Source organism: Thalassophryne amazonica, chromosome 14 (genome assembly GCF_902500255.1).
Source record: "Thalassophryne amazonica chromosome 14, fThaAma1.1, whole genome shotgun sequence".
Lineage (NCBI taxonomy): Eukaryota > Metazoa > Chordata > Actinopteri > Batrachoidiformes > Batrachoididae > Thalassophryne > Thalassophryne amazonica.
This window is the reverse complement of record NC_047116.1, coordinates 29,015,031-29,028,468: the sequence shown is the minus strand read 5'-3', so window position 1 is coordinate 29,028,468 and position 13,438 is coordinate 29,015,031. Positions and strand designations below refer to the sequence as shown.

At 41.2% G+C, this 13,438-nt stretch overlaps 1 protein-coding gene across 4 annotated transcripts in view; it reads right to left on the bottom strand.

The window, feature by feature from the left end:
• Positions 1 to 13,438, bottom strand: part of ppp1r9ala (protein phosphatase 1 regulatory subunit 9A-like A) — a 74,300-nt gene that overhangs the window by 29,002 nt on the left and 31,860 nt on the right. For all 4 annotated transcript variants that reach the window (XM_034187064.1, XM_034187066.1, XM_034187067.1 and 1 more), the window contains exons 3-4: positions 611 to 743; positions 250 to 370 (exon numbers count right to left, since the gene is read on the bottom strand). In XM_034187064.1, the coding sequence (XP_034042955.1) occupies positions 250 to 370; positions 611 to 743 (254 nt within the window). The remainder of the gene's footprint in view (positions 1 to 249; positions 371 to 610; positions 744 to 13,438) is intronic.

Genomic DNA, 13,438 nt, shown 5'->3' with positions numbered 1-13,438 from the left:
TAGGAATAAAACAGAGTAATTTCCTGGGAAAAGAGAATCTATTTTCTTTAGCTTCCTTGTGAGGCTATAAATAAATCTGGTGTGTATGTTAAAAAAAAAAAAAAGTGAAAATCCCCAGAGCTTTTACTGCTATGTAGAAAGAAGTGCAAGTGAAACTGTGTACAAAACATTAAAACTGTCATAAATTCCAATGAGCCTTTTCAAAGTTGCTAGGGAACCAAGTATGCGAGTGTCAGTGGTCAATTTCACCGTCCATCTCTCTCAGCTGCTCCTCGCTCCGTTACGGTTTTCACAAAAATGCCAAGCTTCTCCAGGCCCTGGTCAGCTCCCACTCCCATCCCTATGATACTGATGCCCAGTCCATTGTCTCCTTGGTACAGAAGAATTAAGATTTTAATATGATGACAAATAAGCGGGATAAAGTTAATCCATTTTTGTGGCACCAGACTACCCAAAACATGATTAGAAACTATTCTATTCACGTTTTGTGACTAAACAAAAACATCATCACTGCATATTTAGATACTGTGAACTCATTTACCTTTTTTTTTTTTTTTTAATCTACCAGCAACTTTTGACAGGAATTTAACTTAAGTCTTACAAAACTCACCTTTCTCAATCTCTACAGGGAACACCTCCATCTTGTCCACCCTCTTCTCTAGCTCATACTCTGCAGAGGCTGCAACTGGGTCCACCTCGTCATTGCGTCGGTCATATTCCTCATTGCAGAAGGTACTGTAGACCTAAAATCGTTAAACAGCAAATGAACAGCAGTTCCATGGCACTTTTCCACCTGAGGGCAGATACTAAAAGTACTAAAAGGACATGTCGCACATTATTTAATATCCCAGTGAGCAAGTGAAATGTAAGTCAATCTGCAACATGCAGCAATCATTAGTGGTCGCCAATGTATTTTATTGCTAATTATCCCTCTCTCTCGGCGAGTCAGCAGGTGTATTTCCGCAAAACATCTTAAGCCTAGTTTACACAGACGGTTTTGTCGGCGGGCAGTACGTAGACCGAAGTTCGCAGTAGTTCCGGCTGTTTTCGCGGTGGAAAGGGGCGGAGCATTTCGCCGGCGTTTTGGCCGCCGTACTATCCGCAAATACGCGGATAAAATGCCGCTAAATCAGCCGAATAAAGCGGCATTTTGACGCTGTAGCATCCGGCACGCGTCAGGCAACGGGGGTTAATACCCAGTTCTATCCTTTACAATCGCAGGTTAAGACGCACGTGAGAACGGCGGTGTTCTGCTGCCACCGATAATGCCCTGTGTACCGCTGGATTTATCCAGGCAAATCCCGCGTTACTCCAGGAACCTTTGCATATAGGCACCGCAACCAGAGTATAATAGGCTGAAGCAGCAGGAATACATGCCTCTGTCACTGCAGGGGGAGGGAGATCATCCTCAGCCTTTTATTCTCCTTCATTTTACCCTCCTCAACGTGTTACTCCGTCTCCACCTCCCCTCTGCTTCTGAACCAGACCTCTTAGTAAGTCCTTGTCGCTGCCAATTTTCTTTTAGGAGGCATACTGGAGCTTCTCTGCAAAAATATCTGGAGCTGGCCACGAGTGAGAGGCCTGCATGCAGCTCGCTAGCGTTTTTATACTGACAGCCGCCTATCGGCCGTTTGGAACACCGTTAACTGGGAGGTGGCGTTTAGAACAGCGTACTGTCCGCTAGCGCCGCCGTTTTGTCTGCCTCTGTCATCGGTTAAAATGCCCTTGAGGACGCCGATGTGGGCTCTATCGCCGTTTTACACGCCGTTGATTAGGGATACAACGCCGGCCGCCAATTACGGCAGTGTAAACTGTGGCACTACAGGAAGGGGAAGGATGAAACGGCGATTAAAAAGTTATCAAACGCCGTTGTTCGCGTTGTCTCCGTTGTCTCCGTCGTCACGCGAATTCTCTGAGTGCGCTCCCGGAATTATTTGACATGTTGAATAATTTTTTCAATAATTCCCGGTAAAGCCGGAACTAAGCCACGCCCCCTAGTGCCGGCATTAACAATGGCGTGTGATCCTTAAGACGGCCAAAAACTGTTCCGGGACGCTTCCGGGAGCTCTTACCGTCTATGTGTAAACGGGGCTTTACTCTGCATTTCTCGCCGTTTCCCAGCCTGTGACGTACATTTTAGCAAATGTAGAAACATACCAATGGCTGACAGTGTGAAACAAACGCTGCTATGGCCAATAACGAAGTTTCTTTGCTTTCATTTGAAAGTGATGGCTCCGATTTACATCGGATGTACAGAGAAGAGACGACACACTTCACCTGGAAACTCTTAATTTTTTGAAAGTCTGCCACAACAAGAAAATGAACTTACAACCCCAATTCCAATGAAGTTGGGACATTGTGTAAAATGTAAATAAAAACAGAATATAATGATTTGCAAATCCTCTTCAACCTATATTCCAGTGATTTTCAACCTTTTTTGAGCCGCGGCACCCTTTCTATATTTACAAAATCCTGCGGCACACCACTGTCATGTGTCACGCACCACTAACTCGACTGTCTCTACACGGTGCGTAAGCACGTTAGCAACACGTGCGGTACAGATATGACGTAACATAGTGTACTATAGTCATGGAGCTGCATATAAGAACTAGAGCGCAGTCCCAACGCTGCACACTAAATGAAAACGTCCCTTCATGGACAGCGACATGACGTCTCCTAACCGGGCAAAATATTGACGAAGTTCCCGGATGTTAATGCATTTTCAATGGAGATTCGCGACTGAACACACTCAGAAAAATGCTCGCAAAATACGTGTTAAAATGCCATTTTGTCCTGGATATCGAGCCAGTAAAATTAAATTACATTAAATTATGTCAGGAAAGTATTAAACTTACTCTGACACACACACATTCACAAATTAGTGTTGAAAGTTACATGGATCTGCGCTGTTAAGCTGCGCTGCTCGGCTGAGCTGCTGCTGTGTTCAAAGCAGCGCGGCTCCTAAAACCATCACAATACATTTATATATATTATATTTTTGCATAATTATCCTTTATTGACCGAGTTTCATTCATGAAGTCAGCGGTGTGTGTGTGCACATCTCTGTGTGTGTGGCAGTACAGCGCGGGTCATTAATCTCATTATTTTAAGGTGCAAATAATAATAAAAAAAACTCCCCAGTCTTGTCGCACAATTTTTAGTCACTAACAACAAGAATTTTAACTAGACATTGGTCTAGCAGTGGAAAATATCAACTACACATAAGTGAAATTAATGATCCGTGTCATCGGGCGACACAGGTACGGCAGGAGACATACAGCTGTTTATCATCCAAATATCACGGACAAAGTGACAACAATAACCAAAACCACTTACTTATGGAAGGAAATATTGTCTCCCTTGTTCCTCCGTTTGTGACTTTGCCAACATGCGCAGCTTTCCGGCATATTCCACCTGTTTCTTGACGAGACTAAGTGAACTTCTATGCACGCAAATCACTAACTTGCCCGGAATTAAAATGGCGATCACGCCTCCTTGTCGGCACACGGCTCAGCGCTACTGCGCGCTTTGCTGCCATCTACTGGAATAAAAGAGCATTACATCATTTGCCACACTATTACAGCACATACACCCGATAATGGTGATATTTGATAATTGCCCACGGCACCCCTGAGGATCGATCACGGCACCCTAGGGTGCCGCGGCACCCCGGTTGAGAATCACTGCTATATTCAATTGAATACACCACAAAGACAAGATATTTAATGTTCAAACTGATAAATGTTTTTGTGCAAATATATGCTCATTTTCAAATGGATGCCTGCAACACGTTTCAAAAAAGCTGGGACAGTGGTATGTTTACCACTGTGTTACGTCACCTTTCCTTCTAACAACACTCAATAAGTGTTTGGGAACTGAGGACACTAACTGCTGAAGCTTTGCAGGTGGAATTTTTTCACATTCTTGCTTGATATACAACTTCAGTTGTTCAACAGTCCGGGGTCTCCAATTTCGTATTTTTCGCCACACATTTTCAATGGGCGAAAGGTCTGGACTGCAGGCAGTCCAGTCTAGTACCCGCACTCTTTTATTGTGAAGCCACGTTGTTGTAACACGTGCAGAATGTGGCTTGGCATTGTCATCTTGCTGAAATAAGCAGGGACGTCCCTGAAAAAGACGTTGCTTGGATGGCAGCATGTGTTGCTCCTAAACCTGGATGTACCTTTCAGCATTGATGGTGCCTTCACAGATATGTAATTTGTCCATACCATCAAAGATACTGGCTTTTGAACTTTGTGCTGGTAACAATCTGGATAGTCTTTTTCCTCTATTGTCCGGAGGACACGATGTCCATGATTTCCAAAAACAATTTGAAATGTGGACTCAGACCACAGCACACTTTTCCACTTTGTGTCTGTCCATTTCAAATGAGCTCAGGCCCAGAGAAGGCGGCAGTGTTTCTGGATGTTGTTGATGTATAGCTTTCCCTTTGCATGGTAGAGTTTTAACTTGCACTTGTAGATGTAGCGAGCCCACGCGGTAAGCTCCTTTACACAATGATGTTGGTTTTTAATGTAGTGCCGCCTGAGGGATCGAAGGTCACGGGCATTCAATGTTGGTTTTTGGCCTTGCCGCTTGCTTATAGAAAGTTCTCCAGATTCTCTGAATCTTCTGATTATATTATGGACTGTAGATGATGAAATCCCTAAATCCCTTGCAACTGAACATTGAGAAACATTGTTCTTAAACTGTTGGACAATTTTTTTCACGCAGTTGTTCACAAAGTGGTGATCCTCGCCCATCTTTGCTTGTGAACTGCTGAGACTTTTGGGGATGCTCCTTTTATATCCAATCATGACACAATTAGTGTCCTCGGTTGCCAAACGTTTGAGTGTTGTTAGAAGGAAAGGTGATCTAATACAGTGGTAAACATACCACTGTCCCAGCTTTTTTTGAAACATGTTGCAGGCATCCATTTCAAAATTAGCAAATATTTGCACAAAACAATAAAGGTTTATCAGTCTGAACATTAAATATCTTATGTCTTTGTGGTATATTCAATTGAATATAGGTTGAAGAGGATGTGCAAATCATTGTATTCTGTTTTTATTTACATTTTACATAACATCTCAACTTCATTGGAATTGGGGCTGTATTTTAAAAGTTGAAAATGTCACAACACTTCATTCATTCACATCAGTGTTAACCCCAGGCATCAGTCGACTCTTCAGCATTCTATACGCAATGAAAATAAATTCCACGACCCACCAAAATGAAACAAAAAGTTAAATTGCTCCATTTGGACTTCATGTGGAGGGGGTGCAGCTGTGCGACAATGTATGTGTGCTCGATGATGTGCCCGTCAATATTTATGTGTTCCGCCTGCCAAACAAAAGGGTTCTGCCAGAGGTGGAAATGCAAACCAAGCCTATGTCGCAGACCGAACAGTCCCCCTTAAAATCCGAACGGTCCCCCTGCCTTCACTGCGTATGCATCCTTAGTCGTGGTTCACCGGTTATCACCTTGTTTCTGCTTAAAACTGCACTCCAGTCATCTATCCCAGCGACAGGTATCTGATGCTTTTGTACAACAATCATTTCCACATAAATTCAGCATTATTTCATCATAAAGACGGAGGAAGCGATCAGAGCGCCACAGCTACATGAGCTGCTAGCTGATACGTTCACTGCATGTCAGTCATTTCAAAGCGTCACAAATTAACGCCTTGTTTCTGCTTAAAACGGCCTTGTTTCTGCTTAAAACTGACTTTAGAATGATTTAAGAGGTTTTACCTGTTATCTGATGGTTAATAATCCAATTAATCCATTTGATCGCTTTGGGTGAAGAGACCATCTTAGATGAACTGCTGTGGTCCAAAATGACGCATGCGCAGTAGAGGCAGGGCAGACCAATTTTTAGGGGGGACCGTTCGGTCTGCAACAATGGACTTAACTGTTCCGACTCACACCACACCATGCAGTACCTACCCTGTCCACTCAGTGGAAACGTCAAGGTGTGACAGCTGCATAACTTATTCAGCTTATCCAACGTATTCTGCACATTTATCAAGAAACTTTCCCACCCACTCTTGCATTATAGATACTACAACCTAGGATGACAAGGCTGCTTCCTCAGCCTTTAGACCACTAATTCCAAGTTTAATTTGTCAAATTTATGGAAAGAGCCATCAATGAAATGACAGCAGTCAACTTTTGACATTAAACTCCTACTTCAGACATCAGAGTATTTTGAGCATGCTTTAGCATCTTTCAAACATTTGAATGAAATTTTTTTCCATCTTTATCGAAGGCTGGTCATTTGCTCTCATCTCAATAACTGTGAAGTTATTTAATCTAGTGTTGTCTTAACTTAAACAGTAAACAAAGCAGAGGACCCTCATTTATCAAGGCTGCATACAAACAGAAATGTACCGAAAACTGTGAGTACAAACATTACTAAGTAGTGTGTGGGATTTAATTTGTGATGCACCGATCCACAATTTTTCACTTCCGATCCGATCCCAATACCTGAATTTGGATATCTGCTGAAACTGATACTTTTCTGATCTGATATCAGAGCTCTGTTTGCTTTAATATTATTATCATCATCATTATTGTTTATTTTATGAGGATTTTCTTAAAAAGGAGACCTGAAAGTTCAGCTACAATTTGCCAGAAGGTGTATCGAAGATAAAAGCCTAGATTTGATGTTTTGGTGAAAGAATTAAGTACTTTAATTTTTTTTTAGACTTTTATAGACTTCAAGAGAAAAGACAGCACTCCCCCTCTCTGTCTGTCCCTTCTTCTCAATTTCAATGGAGCTGCATTGATATGGGAGACATATGTTAACATTGTCAAAGCAAGAACCAGTTCTTAAGAAAAATAAGAAGAATAAGAAAATAAGAAAATATTCAATCTACCGACACCAATAGCCTTTTTGCTTAATGATTCCCTTATTGGTCCTTCAGAGTGGCCACTGTTTTTGAGGGTGTTTGTCAGGAAAATGATCATTTCTCTATGTTGATGACAGACCCTGCAGCGGCTCTGTAATCAACCGTTTCTGCAACACGACTCCACTTTGAAGCATGAACCAATGAAGCAGTGCTTAGATCCGCTGGCTCGCTGGTTCTCTGATTTGCTGCTCTTCAGAAGCTGCAAGTCTGCTTCCCTCTCAAAGCCATTAAAATATGTCAATCGTGAGTCACTTTTGTGTGGATTAAAGTCACTAACTGGGACTCTTGTCTTGTAGCAGCCAAGAAACGAGAATTGTCCTCTGTTCTGTTGGCACAGCTCCAAACATTGCGAAGCTCTCTGCCGAGACAGAGTCCGGTCTGAATTAATAACTTCAAAACAGATAGTTGCTTTAAATAAAATGACACCTCTTTTCAAACGCTGTAATACAGACAATAAACTACAACTGACAAAAATGTTTTTTCCTCCCAAAATGAGATGTCCTGCATTCTCTCTGAATTCCATCCTGATGTGCAGCACAGTGAGCTGCAAGAGCTCAGCTCAGATGTATGGAAAGATATTCATGCCAATAATGAATAATGAATGGAAATGCTTTGACAAAAACTACAGATTTTGTTCATTTCTATTTATGTCCAGAGATCAAGGATCCACCATGTAGAATTTATTATGTCCAGAGTTTAAGAATCCAGTGACCAATTTCATATTTATTTACTTTAAGACTCAATAAAATGTTGCTGACAGAAAAACTGTAAATCCTACTTTTAGTACACAGAAAATTCACAAGAGGCATCGATAAGGGAATCTGATCGATAAGCGGAATCGATATAGATAAAATCTTATCAATACCCATCTCTACACAGGACTGACATATCACCTGGGTACGGCAGACAGATGTCTGCTTTTGAGAGGTGGGGATGGACTGGCTGTCTGCAAGTGATTGCCAACCAAGATGTTTCTGCAGTGTGGCAGAAGCAACAACACTGCACAGTGCATGCTCCCACGCCTGAGATATAGACCTTTTTGTGCATGCAAGCATTCTAAAGTTTCTTTGTATGAGTGAATTCAGAAGCTTTTCTGTGTAACACAGACAAATGAGGGTACTGGACGTTTAAATTAGCCGCACCTTAACTTTGCAGCACAACTCAGCAAAGCAAGTGATGTGCCCCAGGGACATTTTCCAGAATGGAATTCTAAATTGCGGATGTGCAATATAGAAGATGAAACGGAATGTGTTCATTGTCACAGCACACGACTGACAATGAAATCTGTCCTGTGCATTTACACCAACCTACTTCAAGTGAGATGCAATCCAACCACTAGAAACAGTGGCCAGTCACAGTCTAGAGACACTCACTGCCTTGGCAAGTAACAGCTGAAGTGTGCATACTCTGAAAGTGGGAGGAAACCAAAGTGCCTGTATGCACCTCATACAGGCACGGGAGAGCATACAAACTCCACACAGAAAGGAACTGGAATTTGGTGGAATTGAAACCTCAGACCTTCTTGCCATGAGGTCAGTGTGTTAACCACTATTCCACCATGCTGTCGAACATGATTTGCAGAACAGAATCTAAGAGTTTGCTTAGGTGTTTGTTTACTGAAAGCTGAAGTTAAAAAAGAAGGGGAAAAAGTCTTCAGAAACATTAGCAGAAGAGCAAAACATAGATGAAATGAGCAGTCGCACAAAAGAAATTCCATTAACCTTCATCTGGTGTTATGCAAAACAGCCTTGAGTTATTGCACAGAACATCGCTTTGCACTATTTACCTTGCATACCCAGGGCTGTGAAATGAAAATTGTGAAATCCGAGGAAAATCTGCAGCATCCAGGAGCTGGGGTCTAGGGACCTGTTGGACCCCAGAATTAAATTTTTATCTAATGATACTTTTTCAGCATCTCCTGGAAGAACAAATCTCAAAAGATAGTTGATATTTAAATGATCCTATATTCAAACTTTTATTTGACCTATCAATGATGATGTTGAAATAACAGAATATGACATGGAAGTAGAATATTTGGAAAATCATGATAAAATTTTAATAACATACCTTATAGTACTAATATTCTTATATTATTTTGAAGCTGAAATTCATGCAGCCTAAATCCATTCAAAGCCACAATGTCTTTTTTACAATGAAAGAAAGTCTAGATTAGTGGAAAAAAGTCACATAATCTTGTCTAAAATCCCATTTGAACAGCAGAATGTTTATTTTCCAGGGAGAGAAAAATTCTTACCATGTTTTCCTGAGGGCACAGTTCACTTTTCCCGTTTGTTTTACCTATCAGGTGTGTTGATGATGCCAACGACAATTCCACGGATTCTTGTCCTTATAAGACTTTTTCAAACAGTCTTTCTCGCCATCTTCTCTGTGTGCGACGTCGGTTCGTGACACAGACATGCTGCACAAATCTTCTTTTAAAAACTTGAAAGCTAAAAGTTTGGGGTATCCACATGCTACATTTAACTTAAGCGCTGCACAGGAGCCACACAGCATTGCCGCAGCAACCAACCAGTCCTGCTTTACAACAACTGTCGTAACAGCTATACTTTGAGTGGCATTTTTCCTCCGCGAAACTCCGTGGATCCAAGGAAACTGATTTGTATCTGTACCACACAGATCAGTGTCCGCAGACTTATAAAACTTACACGTCGTAAAAAAGAACGCTTTGCGATAAGCATTTTAAAAACTCAGTGATGTTCACAATTAAAGACTACAACACTAACACCCCACCCCCCCTCCCCATGATGAAATCTGCGGAATCCCGCGGATCTGCGGAGTTTTCACAGCCCTTCATACCACAGACACAACTGAGCTGGAACAGTTAGCCATCATATTATACACTGAATAACACTAAAGTCAACACTACAATATTCTTCAAATTCACGTGTGTCTCTCCCATCTGTACTGTGTGGACTGTGTGCTCTGCATGTCTGCAACAGCCAAATCAAAAAACAAAAAAACAAAACAAAAACTGGCAGACAGCACACATTTAAAAAAAAAAATCAACAGATTAATTATAAACTCAGCAGAACTGCATCTTTTGTTTTTGTTTCATCGTGAGAGTTTAAAACACTTATATTGAATTTGAATTTATTAGACACCCATGCATAACACAAATTCACTCATATACAAACAACCAAACTCATAACAGAAAAGTCAAAGGTGAAAAGAAATATAAGAAAACAAATATAAGAAAATAAACAAAATACATGGTGCCTAAAGACGCCTTATCCTGTCCAGAAGACATAACTAAGGCTTCAGAAATGTTCCCTGAAAAAATGGAGAGATTGAACGCGCAAAAAGAAATGTAACACACACAGAGCATTTCACTTATTTTAGAACTGAATCAGGCTCACATGTATCACAATTATACAAGTATAATTTCCTGTGAATTTACAATGTCAAATGCTATGGAAATCATCCATTTTGTTCTTAATTTGATACCACATCAAGAGTGGTGCAAAACTACTCATGAGCATCTCTTAATTCCACATTTCCCCATATTAAAAACCTTGTATTAAAGCTGAAACTTAAATTTGTTTCTTCTTTAGAAACTTGATCTCTGCAACATTTCCACCTTTGCTGGACGATGGTGACATATTTTTATGAATACATCTGAACAGTGTATAAAACGTTGGACACAGTGTACCACTGTGCATTTTACTAACTGTATACATTAAGGATGTGAATCGTACAACAACTCACGATTCAATTTGATTCCGATTCTTGGGGTGACGATTCGATTCAGAATTGATTTTCGATTCAAAGAGCTCTGAGAAATAGTTATATTACTTAAAAAATGTTTATGTTTAAGAAAATGCAGCTTTACAAGGTTAATCAAGTGATTCTAGATGTAAATTTACTTATCTACTTTGCTCGTTCGGAGTTGGCTGGCAGTTTAGCGAAGCGCGGGTCAGTAGTCGGCAGAGACCCCTGCTCCCCTCTTTTAGCTCCGGGTGATAGCATAGCATGTGGGCTTGCGGATTTGAAATGTTTCCGAAGTACATGACTTTCATTTTGCAGATTCTGCACACTGCATAAGTCATGTCAAGCTCCTTCTTACGCAGCAAATAATAAAATCCAAAATGCGCCCAAACACTGGCCTTCAGCAAAGATGGTGCTGGCTGAATTAGCTCTTCGTCCGCCATGCTAAGCTACAGCCACTGAACTCTGCAGCGCACGAGTGTTTGAAGCACGCCGGACCACCCCCCCTCACGGGGAAGCTGTAGTATGGAAGCCGTTGCCTGACAAACAGTACACGCAGCGAGTAAGCAAGATTATGTTTAAAAAATGCTTTTAAAAAAATCGATTCTTGGACATTTTGGATCGATTCAGAATCGTAATAAATAAGAATCGCGATTCGGACGTGAATCGATTTTTTCCGACACCCCTAGTATACATCACTGTGCTTGTATGCTGCAGCTACCTTGCTCGCTATGCATGTTTGCAGATTTATTAATTGGATTACTTTTGTCCATCACTCCTTGGTCTGATTCCTTCACACCTGTGTAGGAACCTAAATCCTCTTGTGATATTAGTCGAATGTTAGTAACCAGAGTTACAAATGAACGTGGCAAAAACCTATGTTGCTCCCTTCTTCTGGAATAATACACAGAAGGAGCTGAAACTATCAAGAGTTGATCACAATGGGTGAGTTTAAATCAAATCAATTTTATTTATATAGCGCCAAATCACAACAACAGTTGCCCCAAGGCGCTTTATATTGCAAGGCAAAAGCCATACAATAATCACAGAAAAACCCCAACGGTCAAAACGACCCCCTATGAGCAAGCACTTGGCAACAGTGGGAAGGAAAAACTCCCTTTTAACAGGAAGAAACCTCCAGCAGAACCAGGCTCAGGGAGGGGCATTCTTCTGCTGGGACTGGTTGGGGCTGAGGGGAGAGAATCAGGAAAAAGACATGCTGTGGAAGACAGCAGAGATCAATCACTAATGAGTGGTGCATACAGAGCAAAAAGAGAAAGAAACACACAGTGCATTATGGGAACCCCCCAGCAGTCTAAGTCTATAGCAGCATAACTAAGGGATGGTTCAGGGTCACCTGATCCAGCCCTAACTATAAGCTTTAGCAAAAAGGAAAGTTTTAAGCCTAATCTTAAAAGTAGAGAGGGTGTCTGTCTCCCTGATTCGAATTGGGAGCTGGTTCCACAGGAGAGGAGCCTGAAAGCTGAAGGCTCTGCCTCCCATTCTACCCTTAAAAACCCTAGGAACTACAAGTAAGCCTGCAGTCTGAGAGCGAAGCGCTCTATTGGGGTGATATGGTACTAAGAGGTCCCTAAGATAAGATGGGACCTGATTATTCAAAACCTTATAAGTAAGAAGAAGAATTTTAAATTCTATTCTAGAATTAACAGGAAGCCAATGAAGAGAGGCCAATATGGGTGAAATATGCTCTCTTCAATTTTAATCAATTTTAAAGGATTGAGAAAATAAAACTCTTGGTCACTGTAAATGTTTTTAGTGTTTTCTTTTATTTCTTTTGAGACCGTGTCCATTCTCTTATTCATTTTGAACTTTTATTGTATATTACCTTATCTGCGCATCTGAGTGCATCAGCCCACCCCCTTTTTTGAACATAAGTTGCTTAAATGCCCAGCCTAAATTAAAGCAAGAAATAATGAGTTTTCACTGTTTTTCTCGTCTCTTCCACGCCTTACCTGTGATGTACCATCAGCGTGCGCTGGTATGGTGGAATCAAAGTTAATGTTGAATTGTGCTATTATTTTGAAAGACTCTTGCACAGAAAACAGCTAGTGTTCCGGGACAATGGCTGGCTTTTTGATGGTTAAGGCATTCGACAGTGTAGCGTCTCAACCATCACAAAGCTAGCCATCGGTGAATTTCTGGCTCTGATGGAATGAATGGACAAGCACCGACTGCTGGTGTGCACCACGCCTCATGTCATCTCCTGCAATCTACTGCTGCAGACACATTTTGCTGTGATAGGTTTTTCTGCCTGACAAGAGAAAGCAGCTTCATATTGAATGGATGTCCACTGGCAAGTTAACGAAGTAGTACAAACAAAACAACCATCGGGAAAGTTTTCTGCCTGTTGTCCAAAGTTTTGAGCACATACACAACTTTCTGACAGACTCACCAGAGATCAGCTGACAAGGAACAAATTTAATAAATGAGAAAAGGATTTGAACGCGAAACAAACGGGTGAGCTATATTTTTTAATTCGTTATGAAATCACACATTTATTAAAATGGTTATTCTTAAGAATGTAATACAAGCAGTGTTCGTGCATCGGCGTATGAATACGATAATTGAATATTGTGTTGTTATATATGGTTATAGTGTGTCAGTGATGTTTTGCGTATGTTGTTGGCCTTTTGGCTGTTCCCGTTTTTGTTCGGGGTCACAACAGCGCCAGAAATATTGATACCCTCCTTTTTAGGTCTCTCTGTGTCTCTCTCTCTCTGTGTCTCTCTCTCTCTGTGTCTCTCTCTCTCTCTCTGTGTCTCTCTCTCTCTCTCTCTC